The following is a 12,323-nucleotide window of genomic DNA, read 5'->3' as shown; positions in this document are numbered from 1 at the left end:
TAAAAATATATATATCCTTATTTATAATGATACAATAATCCTAATCTATTGCCAAAAAAAAGAGAAAAAAGTCACACCTTGGAATTGCATATCATTGCTCCACAACTGAACACTAATCACACATTCACGCTACCGCTCAATTTTCATCAGAACGTTATCTAAACTTTTCCAATTCTCCAGTCTGGACCCTCTACCATTCTTAAGTAATTGCATTACCATTCAATAACCAAATAGTACTATTTTTAAATGGAAAATGTTATTTGCATTTTTTTTTGTTATTTGCATTCCTACCATTTATTTTATCGTATAGTATAATAAATAAAAACTATATAATTAGAATGATCGTGGGAATGTGATTAATAAAAATAAGAATGCAAATAATATTTCCCTTTTTTAAATAACTATTCATTTACACGAACATATAGCAAAAATTTTCTACATATTTATTCTCAAAATGTAGAGTCAATTATCATAGAAATAATTTTTTCGAAAATAAATTTTTATTTGGTGCATGCCTGGGGTCTGCTTTAATCGCTAGTACAGTTTGTGCAAAGTTAATGAATTGGAAAAGTAAAACTAAATAAAGAAAGTGAATAATCCTGTTGATGATCCTAAATAATTGGTTATTATCAATTCTGGTGGGACTCGGATTATTCCCAATGATCCTCATGATTTGGGCAAAATCCATATTACACGAATGAATTTTTGTCAAATTCTAAAATCACTCTTTGCCTGGCTGCAATTCTAAATTGGAAAAAGTTTAGACACAAAATAGTTTTAGGCTAATGATTAACTGATGTAAATTAGTAATTTCTCACAGATAAACAAACAAAAATCATAATCACGTATGGAAAAAATGTTGTTTAGTCACCAACACAATTCCTTTTGCCTGAATTATAATTTTTATGTTCTTTTCGGATGAAAACTGAAAATGAAAATGGAAAAGGAAGAACTTGTATTCACAAGGACTTTTTTGACTTTGCTCCCCTTAATCTATGATCAATTCTCACTTTCCTGCCTCAATTTTACTTTTGGACTAATTGCATTCTAAACTTTTAGATCTATCACACTTATTCCCTCTATTAACAACCTTGAACAAATTAAACCCAAAAATCGTTAGTTAGTAGGTTAAGTCAAATTTGCACTCTCAACTTATCCTGTTTTCCAATTTGCACCCCAAGCTCTAATTATTTGAACCGTAAGACACTTGGGGTAATTTGGTTCTAATGTATTATGTGAACTCTAATTACTTAACTGAAGTGTAATTTTGAATAATAATAATGAGTTCTCATACTATCAGTTTACAGCTTTCAAGAAGAAAATTCTAGTGAGATGATGGCTTTTAGATGCAGAATTTTTTGATGTTTGAAAACCAGTCACAGTGGTGGGCTAGCCTATTTATCATTGTAATCAGCTTTTGTACTGAAATAATGGGATGTTGATTAAAATCCTATAATCTACTTGCAGAGTGATGTGTTTTTTCACATCTGTTATATCTATTGATTTCATATTTATATGTATCCGTGTCATATTTGATATGATGTATTTTCTAACACTAATACAGATTTATTAAATGAAACAATCTTTTCTATCAAAAAAAGAAAAAGAAAAAGAAAAGAAGACTCAAGAGTATGCTTACAAATAATACATCTCCAAGTACTCTGGATTCTGGAGATTGATGATGTAATGATGAATCCATAAATTGCACATTAATGCATTGAGCAAGTAACTCAGAACTAATCAAACAATAAAAGAAACTAAATGAAAAAGAAAAACAATAGTACCTAAAAGCACATAAAGAACTAATTTGACAAAAAAGAAAAATAAATGAAAAAAATTTTCCATGTACAAATTTTACAATAGTGAACAATTACAACATCCAATACAACCACCATAAAACCTTCACCTCTTAATCTCGCTTGATTATTCGCATTTCCCGTGTAGTAAAAAAAAAAAAATCCATCCCCCCCCCTCCCCTTTTTTTCCTTCTTTTTTCTATAAACATCCTATTTATGATTTTCAGCTCTCTCCAACAACAAATTTCAATTTGAACTCTTTCACCACCATTTTCAGTTGAAAAATAAAGGAAGAAAAGGTGAAATATTTTGGATTCAAACGTAGACATAGTTGATGGGTGCAAAGTGCAATTGACCCCTTTTATAAAATTAAAGTTTAGTGTTCACAGTCCAACTAGACATAGTTGATGGGTGCAAAGTGCAATTGACCCTTTTTATAAAACTAAAAGTTTGATTTATAAGATAAACTTTCAATTTTATACCCATTTGGGAGGAATTCAAGCTGAGTTTAAAATTTTAAATACCAAAATCTTGTTCATTTTCCCCCTTAATTAGTTAATAATTAACCCTGCTTGACCAACTCTAATCAAGCCAAGCTCAAGTTGGCCATTGAGTAATTCCTCCTAACTTCTCAGTTTTCACATATTGCATCTCCGACCCCTCTCCCCTCTTCCTGGAAAACAGCAGCGAGGAACCCAACTGAACGTGAGTCAAAAAACAGCTAACAATAAGTAACAGAGAGATCTTTCTCTGATGAGTTGACAGACTCAGAAGAGATGGTTAACTACAGAGGCTTCTCTTCTCACTCCAAGAATTCATCCATCTACTTTAGAAGATATTCATCTCCTTTATCAATCACATACTACATAGTCATCCTCTTTGCTTTGTCAATCTTCATTTTCACATTCTACAGCAAAGATATCTTGGAAGATGAAGATAGAAAGCCTCCATCAATAACATCAGGAGAGAAGAATTCCAAAATCGAACAGGTGCATTTTTTTTATTCGTTTCTGGTTCTAATTATGATAAAGATCTCATCTTTGCTGATTCTGAGAAATGGGTTTTGTTTTTTGTGGTTTGCTGTTTGCTGATTTTCGTTGTTTTAGCTGAATTAATCATCAATTGGCTTTGAGTCTTGAAGATTGCCGTACTTGTAGCATTGAGAAAATAGCTTTTGTTTTGTACATTTTAGCATTACTATTGAAGCTTATAAGATTGTCTGGTTTTGGGTCTAGATGTTTAGGTCTCTCGGTTAAATAGGGAAACAGGGGGAAAGTGTAAAAAAAAAAAAAAAAAAAAGGTCTTTGTAATTGCAGGTTTTATTGAGTCTCTATGGGGTGCGATGGCTATTAAGAAGAAAGTATCAGCATAAATCGACCCTTATGTTCTGATGGTTTTAATGGAACTTTATGATGTTGGACATTCTACCAATAGTATTCAACTTTATAAGTTGGTCTAATTTTGGTTTTAGATGTTTAGTGCTCTTGGTTGAACAGGGGAAAATGTGAAATAATGGTCTTGTAATTGCTGGTTTTATTGAGTTTTTTCGTGGGAGAGATGGCTTTTAGAAAGAAGAACATGAGTAGAATTGACCTCATGTTCTGATGGTTTTAGTGGAACTTTAAGATGTTGCACATTTTAGCATTAGTAGAAAATTTTATAAGATTGTCTAGTTTTGTATTTAGATGCTAGCACTCGTGGTTGAACAGGGAAAAGTGTGAAAAAACGGTCTTGTAATTGCAGGTTTTATCTAGCTTATTTGTAGGAATGGCTTTTAGGAAAGAATAGCATGAGCAGAATTGACCTTCTGTCCTGATGGTTTTTGTGGAATTTTTGTGAGGTCAAAATGTGTGTAGATGAGAAGGATGGTGTAATCAACTAAAATAGCTGCTATCTTTTTTATTCATTTAAATATTTGTGTATTACTTTCTGTAGTAATCACAAGAAATTCGGCTATCCTAACTTTTTAATTGTAGAAAATGGTGAAGAAGTTTCTGATAATGACATTCACTGATGGATTTGGAGTAAAATAAACAGGCCGAGCATAATATAAACAATGAAAAGTTGTATATTGCTCTGTGATTATGGTCTTACTGTTAGAATGTCGAACTAGACCAATCAGATTTCCTGTTCAAAACATTTAGCGACTTGATACTCGTTTCTTGCTGGCAATGTTTATAATTATAAAATCACGTGTTTGAGACTTGTATGTACTTTATGTATGTTCATATTGTCTCTTTGATACTGAAATTTGTCATCCAATAGGTACATCAGTAGATTACCAAAATAGTTTGAGCCTTCTTCTCTAGAAAGTTAAAGGTCTAGTATGCTGTCTTTTTTAATTTTTGTTTTGTTAGCTTATAATTTTCAATTAGATTGTCAACTCAGATTCTTTCTTATACTACTATAGTGTTGTCTTTCTTTTGTCAGGACATATTACAGTTACAAAATCTATTAAATCATTTTTGGCAAAATGACCATTACATCTGCTATATTGTCATTTATTGATTTGCAGCTGCATGATGATGTACTCTGGGAAGCACCTTTTAGCCATGGTCTACACCCTTGTGTGAAGCCGTCCTCTAGATACAAAGGTCTCTGTTGGTGTCCCTCTTTGTCTAGTAGACAAGCTGTAGTAGCAGAAAATGTCTTATATCTGTTGTACAAGTCATTGATGTTGTTGTTTTGAGGAGGACATAGCTTATTTTCTATTGAAAGACCCACAATTATTTCTCAGTTACGACAGAATAAGAATTTTAAAAGGATGACCTGTAAGATATTGAGTATTTTTAACTTTATACATGGCTTAGTTGTCATCTCCCAAACTCCTCCCCCCCACCACACACACACACCACAAAAAAAACCCCCAAAACAGACATATGTAAATACTTTTTGACGTAAGAACATTTCATTTCCATGTAATTGTTTCTCTAAATATGTGCCCTCTGAATTTCGTTTTTCATGTTCAGCTACCCAAGGATGGGATCGCTATATGACTGTCAGAAGTAATGGTGGACTTAATCAAATGCGTGCTGGTGTGAGTTACATGATATTTCTTTTCTTTTTTTGGTTGGCTCTGTACTTCTGTGCTTTAATATCAATAATATAGTGAAGTTTGATTCAAAACAATTGTGACTTGAGAAGTAGATGTCAGAAACATGTCCCTTTGGTTATCCCTTTGAGAAGCCATATGAGGTGCACCTTTTCATCAGTTAGGGGCTTTGGCCCTTATCTAAGTATATGGCAATAAATTTGATTTGAAGAAAATGCTGATTGATTTCAGACTTCTAGGTCAATCTCTGACAAACTCCTTTCCCCAAACACCAGCTTAAAGATCCAAAAAAAGAAAAAGAAAAAGAAAGAAAGAATAGAACTTTAGGCAAAGAATGAGGAAAGAGAAAACTGATTGGCGATTTACTTTTAACCTTCTACAAGACCAGAAGTAAGGTTTTTATTTCTTCACCATAAGTTGGTCATACATTTCATAGTTTTTATTGGGGCAAAAAGCTTAACAAATATCTCTTGAACTTGCAAAGAAGCATTTACTTTCTTTCAGTTGCTTTATTCCTTTCTAATTTTATTAATAGCGAGGGCACTTTGCTTTGGTGGTGATAATGAGGGAACTTTTCTTGTTTATCTTCTTTTATAGTTATTCGGCAGAGATGGCAGACCACTTTTCATAAAATAATTTAGGCCAGATATGACTTAATGTGAAATTCTTCCTTTGGTTGCATCTACCAAATTTGCTGTTTTAATCTGCATCTAGATAGCTGATATGGTGGCTGTGGCACACATAATGAATGCAACCTTGGTAATTCCTCAACTGGATAAACGTTCGTTCTGGCAAGACACAAGGTGATTGTGAGCTTTTACTTCTCCTACTTACCTCTTGTCGTGTCTAACTGTTCTTCATTTCTCTTTTTGAGCTGCTATGTATTTTCTGTATCTTTGACCATTCTTAATCTCTATTATATCTGCTGTCTGACTGCTTGTTAAATTTACTATCTAGCTTGCTCTTAGACACATATGCTGACATTTTTTTATCCCAATAATTATTTATGCAGTATTTTTTCTGACATATTCGATGAAGTACATTTTATCATGACATTACAAACTGATGTAAGGATTGTGAAGGAGCTTCCCAAAGAATTAGAATCAGCTTCTCGAGCAAGGAAGCATTTCTCGTCATGGTCTGGTGTCAGTTACTATGAGGAGATGGCACACCTATGGAAGGATTATCAGGTATAGTTTATATCATTCTTTAGTACAATTCATTTCATTTCTTATCTCTTTCTCTCTCCCCCTGTCCCCAAGCCCAACAACACAAAAACACACACCATAGTGTGCCAGTATGTAAATGAGGACTTCAAAGGAACAGAGAAGGAGATCTGCACATGTATAAAGTAAAGATGTCCCTTAAGTACCTTATGCACAACTATATATATAAGTGTGATCTGTCTATGGTTAGTTGCTGATACAGTTGTAGGTGAACTCATGGATAAAAGGTTCTGTAAGTGGTTTGAATTAATTTGTGTTTGAAATGAGAGGGTTTGGGAGGTGAAACTATTGGTACAGTTGGGATTGCTGGCACTTGACAATGGTAGTGGAGTAAGAAGACACTCTAGGAATGACACCAATTCTGAATTTCTGATGGTTTTGGTGTTGAGTTGATAGCAGTAGGTTCCTTGAAAGCATTGGAGTTGATTTGTGTTTGCAACTAGAGGGTTAGGAAGGAGAAATGAGTGGTAGGGGTTCAACGCAATAATTCTGTAGTGACAAGGAACCAGCTTTTGGAATTCTGCCTAGATTCACAAAGTAATTCAATCAATTATGAATTTTTGCAAATTATTCCAAATTATACTTTAAAATGAAGGATGTGAATCTGCTTGACTGGATTCTTTCTGTATTGATAATTAACTATTAGTGTGTAGAGAGGAAAATGTTTGTGAAGAACTGTGAAGGACTTTGAAACAACATAATTTCTAGCTCCTTGCATAGTGAACATGAGAAATCTAAGGTTTGTATTGTTCTCATAGGTAATTCATGTCGCAAAATCTGATTCTCGGCTTGCCAACAATGATCTGCCTTTTGATATCCAGAGATTGAGATGCCGTGCTCTATATCATGCTCTCCGCTTCTCACCTGCTATTGAAAACCTTGGAAAGGTTAGAACCATGGTGTTTCTGTAATTAATTTCCTGACATCTAGGAATTCAGACTTTTGGGTCAATAACCATTGCATTTATAAAAATGATTCCTTTGTTTATTTCAAAATGAAATTTGACTGTGTGAATATATATTTTTCTGAAGTGTATGAAAAACTCGAAATTTCTGTTTCACATAATGCAGGTTTTTCACTTTCACAACTATGAAGATCTTGTGGATTGCATATAACTATAATACCATTTGATAAATGATAATAACAGGTGATGGGAAAAAAATGATGTGAGAACAATCTGTGAGCTGAAGTAGTAAACTATGGATAGTAATAGCTGAATAAAACCTCAGAGGCTGAGGGAAGGGGGAAAAGATGACTGTGTGAATGGATTTGGTAGAAACAGTTATTGATGTGTGTTTCCCTGCTATGTGTTACTCTTGTGCTGTCTTGGAAATATTTAAGGTGCACTGATAATATAATTGAAGTGTGATAGTGAATCACTTAGTCCTGGCTATTAGTTTACAGAAGATGCTCAATATGTGTTCTAGTAAAATACTTTGTGCCTAGCAAATGGAGCTTTATCTTCAGTATACGAAATTAGCAGTGTTTGCAATATAAATTATCAAGTTCTCTGGCATCTTGTAGTACCTCATTCGTCCTCTGATGATCAGAATAAGGTAAAGCTTGAACATATGTTTTGTACTCTATTAATTTCTCAATACACAGGTTAATAACTGGACAATATATATGAACTTTAACACAGTCAGAATGTCCATGTATGTCTGTATTCATTTGAGGTCTTCCACTCAATTCCTGGTAAACTAGGTTCTGAGCATACATGACGATGACACCGCAGAAGCTACTGGAGCGGTTGCGATCTCGTGCAGAAAGATACATTGCACTTCATCTAAGATATGAGAAGGACATGCTTTCTTTTACTGGCTGCACGCATGGTCTAACTGAAACTGAAGCTGAAGAGCTTAGAGTGATGAGGTGAACTTTTTGTTCTATGATACACATAGTAACAGCATAGGCGCAGGCTTTCAATCTCATATACCTGGATCCTTCATTTGCATAATTGAGGTTTACCATCTTAGAGATAGACTGAGATTTGATTCTGCATACTTTATAGGTCAATGTAGTTATAGGTTCAAAACAGCTGCCTCGGTAGAGGCATTCATGGTCTTTCTAAGAAAGTAATTCTTCTAGAGAAGTTTTTGGTTTTTTTGATTTATGAATTTTGTATAAGAATTTGCTGTTTAATTTAAAAAAAGAAAAAACTTTGAGAATGTGACACTGTACTTCTTACTGCAACAACCACTAAGATGATATAGACAGTGTTCTAAATTAGGTTAGTTTATGATTCAGAAAATGTCTTTCTAACATTAAGCTCAATGGGGTTTTTTCAACAGTTCTACTTACCAACTTCAGTTGTTTGTCATGTAATAGGATCAACACAAACCACTGGAAGATTAAAAATATTAATGCAACAGAACAGAGAATAGGTGGCTTGTGCCCCTTAACTCCAAAGGAAGTTGGAATATTCCTTCAAGCTCTTGGTTACCCTCCATCAACGTTGATTTATATAGCAGCTGGGGAGATTTATGGTGGTAGCGTTCATCTTTCAGAGCTAACTTCTCGTTTCCCAAATATAGTGTTTAAGGTGAAGTCATGATCTTCTAACGTAATAAAGATTATTTGAATTTTCTGCAGTATTGCTATTTGTAAAACCAAAACTTTTTTCTGTCTGATGGCAGGAAGCTCTTGCAAGCAAAGGAGAGCTGCAAGCATTTTCCCATCACGCTTCTCAATCTGCCGCACTTGATTATATCATCTCCATAGAGAGTGATGTGTTCATCCCATCACATTCAGGTAACATGGCAAGAGCTGTTGAAGGACATCGCAGATTCTTAGGCCATCGGAAGACAATCACTCCAGACAGGTTGCTATTCCAATCACACATTGAATTTTCTAGATCCTCTGTAGTTTATTTATGGTGTCGAGTAGTTGTATGCAAGTGTTACATCTCCGCAACTATAAACCTACAGATTCAGAATCAGAGGTTTGAATAGATGGTCCAACATGAACTTATTGTAATTATATACTGATCATCTGTTTGCATTTCTTAGCATCAAAAATCGAACTTATTGTTTTTAGTTTGAGGCCCACATGGTATTTCAATTGCCTTCAGCTTCAAAATACCATTTGAGTTTTTGCCTGTGTCTCTTCTAGGCTGTTCCAGTATTTTCCCCTTGATCTACACATACATTTTTTTTACTAATTTTAGTACTTGCAAACAATATGTTCTGTACATGGGAATAATATTTTGTGTAATATGCACGATAAGAGTGGATAGGTACTGTAGATCATCTGTTTGGAAGCATGGTTCCCAGTGGATGAGAAAATACTAGTTTGTGCTTCAACATATTTGTTTAGTAGAATATATCCTAAAAGGAAGTTCCAGTGTAGAGTATCGTTCTCTTTTGTTATTCTCATTGTTTATTTCCTAAAAACATTGATTATTTGAAGCAGCACAAACTCTATGCCTGTTTGCTTGGCAATATCTTTGTAATAGATTTTTCTTTGCACTTGTCAATGATTGTTTCTTGTGCTCTTTTGATGACTATTTATGTATTTATTTATTTATTTTTGCCTCATGTTTCTAATGTTCGCTGTTATCTTATTCAGGAAAGGCCTAGTTGCAATATATGATATGTTGGAATCCGGAGTGCTCAAAGATGGATCATCATCATTGTCTCATCTTGTAATGAAATTGCACAGGAGCAGGTATCTTAGTAGGTTATTTTCTTTATAGCTTTAGACATTTGAAAAAGAGAAACTGACTCTTCCATGCAGGTGGTTGTAAAATATGCAAATTTGGAAAATCCTGTTGTTCTCTTGTATGCAAGAAGTGGCCCTGTATTGTAATTGATGGCTGATGCTTTTGACATGAGAAAGCCAAAAAATATATATAGTTAGTCTGCAGAAGTATGTGGATCTTTACTTAATCAAAGAAATAGCAAAAGCATAGATGGAGATTATCAACATTTGGAATAGAGCTTGAACATTTTTTCCCCATCTTCTCTCCTCCAATTCCCATCCGCAGGCCCATAACAAGGAAAACATCTGTTCGCAATATCAAATGTCACTTTCATAATGAAAAACATTCTACCCTGTAGATATATAGGTAATTCTGGTTGATACGAGTCCATGCTGAATGAATTAAATCTTGTGTTCACTTTTCATCTTGAAGCACGGAAATTTCACATTGTCCTCAAGAACTCTAGTAATGAATTGCAAATCTATCGTGATCTATCTTTTGACGCATAACAATTTGCAGGCAAGGAGCTCCAAGGAAAAGAGAAGGTGCCCCTTCAGGCATCAAAGGTCGAGGTCGTTTCAGGCTGGAAGAACCCTTCTACCAAAATCCCTTCCCAGAATGTATATGTGGCTCAAATATTCAAGATGATGAAGATACATAGGATCAGTTTCTAGTCAGATTTCTTACTTTTCTTAATCATCTCGAGTTTTTGTAGCTTTTGCTGATCATTTTGTACCATGTTGGTCGTTACAACTTATAATCTATTTCAAACGTAACATTTGTAAGACCTTGCACATATGATCCGTACAGCCAATTGATTCTTTGGTTGCTAAGGAAATCTGCAGAAAAAATTTGCCCCTTAGCATCTGGAAATGGAGATACTTGAGCATATTTGACAATCTTTTTTCTCTACCTTTCTTACTTTTCATCCCGAAGCACCTCATTCGTTCGTTCAAAACTTCATGTTCGTGGTGCTTGTCCCAAAAAACCAGGAGACTATATTGGTGGTAGAACCATTTCATCATGGTCACCAAGAAGAGATTTTCAGCATTTAAGACAGGCATGTGTCTCAGGAGTCTTGGGACTTGGGGCATCCACAGAGCAATTGGAAGCTGGAATAAGCCTCAGCAGATTGCAGTTTGTGATGAATTAGCGACATGGCATTAAGAGGAAATGGAGCTACTGAAATGTCCCTGGGAAATTGAGCATATCCAGATGTGCCTGTCAAGCTACTGCTAATTGTTTAGCCACGGCAAAAACTTCTTGATAAAATGTTAACCCGGTTTGCCCCAGGGGCTTTGGTCTGGTGGTAGTAACCTAATTAGGTGAGTACCACTGCTAAGGATCGAATCTTCGGTGAAACAACTCACACGGCTCGGGCAGATTGGTGTGGGACACGTGTGAGCTAGTCTGGTGATTCAAGATACCACACGTGGTCATATGACAAAAAAAAAAAAAAAAAAAATTAACCCTGTTTGACAAGTGAGTTTTTTGGGTGTTTGCCTAAAATTTTACTGTAATTTACTGTAGAAGTTTTTAAAAATTTTTTTGAAGTGTGTTTTTTTTGAATATTTTGAAGTGTATAGTTTAAAAACTTTGAAAAGTTTTTTGAGGTTACTGTAGTTAAAATTTTTAAAAGATTTGTAGCAGACAAACTTAGCAAAAAACTTAGCTGCCAAACAAGGCCGTTGTTTTCGATCGGTTTATAATCCTTGTAAGGAAGTAACCATGATTTTTTTTTTTTTTTTTTCAAAAACTTCTTTCGACATTTTCTCACTTATTTTGCATTCTTTCTTATCTTCAGTACTTGATTTTCATGGCTGATTGCCCTTTAGTTTCTTTAAATACTTAGGGATGTATACTGGAAAATGAAAAAGGCAAAGAAGAAAATTAATAGCTCAATTCGAAGATTGGACCTTAACATTAAATGTCCAAAATCTCATTGGTTGACTTTGTGGATGCATTTGATAAAACAAAAAGAAAGGAAAAAAAGGGTTCTCAGCCATATTGGTTGAACATGGGGTGAAAGTATTGCATATTGATTTTTAAGATTTAGCTTTAAAATCTTTTTGGGTATTCTAGAAATACTAGTACTAAATTAAGAACATTATCAAGGACTAGTCTTCTCCTTAGTGAACAACCCTTTCCAACAAAGTGTTCAAAGCACGAAATTCTTTGATATGGTAAAGGAAAAATGGGTAAACGAGTCATTGGTATTCCCCAAAAATTAAAGATGTTTTCCATGCCATAAACTTGAAATATAATTTGTTGAGTTTGAATCAATGATGTGATAGTGGTTGCACTGTGAAATTTAATCATGTAAGCTGAGATAAAGAAGTCATTCTATTGGATTTCAATTTAAGGGTTTGCATTCTTTTTTTTGGTAGATAAGAGTGCTTGCATAAAAGTACAATCATCATGGGTATATGAAAAAAAAACCCCATTACATGTTGAAGCAAAATAGGCAGATTCAGGACAAGAACTAAAAACTACAAAAGATGGCTTGAGTGAAACAGGCCATGCCTGTTGGAATTTAGACAAAAGGGTCC

The 12,323-nt window shown here is 34.3% G+C and overlaps 1 protein-coding gene across 2 annotated transcripts; it reads left to right on the top strand.

Annotated features, from left to right (window-relative positions):
* Positions 1-2,513: 2,513 nt before the first annotated feature.
* LOC113777477 (O-fucosyltransferase 38) lies at positions 2,514-10,636 on the top strand. 2 transcript variants are annotated; one of them, XM_027322575.1, is made up of 11 exons: positions 2,514-2,785; positions 4,312-4,390; positions 4,766-4,833; positions 5,563-5,651; positions 5,921-6,038; positions 6,833-6,961; positions 7,810-7,946; positions 8,403-8,616; positions 8,711-8,895; positions 9,642-9,740; positions 10,294-10,636. In XM_027322575.1, the coding sequence occupies exons 1-11, from the start codon at positions 2,573-2,575 to the stop codon at positions 10,433-10,435; spliced, it is 1,473 nt and encodes a 490-aa protein (XP_027178376.1). In that variant the 5' UTR covers positions 2,514-2,572; the 3' UTR covers positions 10,436-10,636. The 2 variants fall into 2 exon arrangements, with proteins under 2 accessions (XP_027178376.1, XP_027178375.1); XM_027322574.1 differs by having other exon boundaries at positions 5,861-6,038.
* Positions 10,637-12,323: the final 1,687 nt, after the last annotated feature.

The sequence above is a fragment of the Coffea eugenioides genome, chromosome 7, assembly GCF_003713205.1.
Source record: "Coffea eugenioides isolate CCC68of chromosome 7, Ceug_1.0, whole genome shotgun sequence".
In the NCBI taxonomy this organism is placed as follows: Eukaryota; Viridiplantae; Streptophyta; class Magnoliopsida; order Gentianales; family Rubiaceae; genus Coffea; species Coffea eugenioides.
This window is presented reverse-complemented; position numbering and strand designations above follow the sequence as displayed.

Bases quoted from the DNA above. Each gene is read 5' to 3' on its own strand.
- LOC113777477 (XM_027322574.1), top strand. From the start codon at position 2,573: ATGGTTAACTACAGAGGCTTCTCTTCTCACTCCAAGAATTCATCCATC. The intron at 5,652-5,860 runs GTGATTGTGAGC...TTATTTATGCAG, and splicing joins TCGTTCTGGCAAGACACAAG to TATTTTTTCTGACATATTCG. The intron at 6,962-7,809 runs GTTAGAACCATG...ATGACACCGCAG, and splicing joins CTATTGAAAACCTTGGAAAG to AAGCTACTGGAGCGGTTGCG.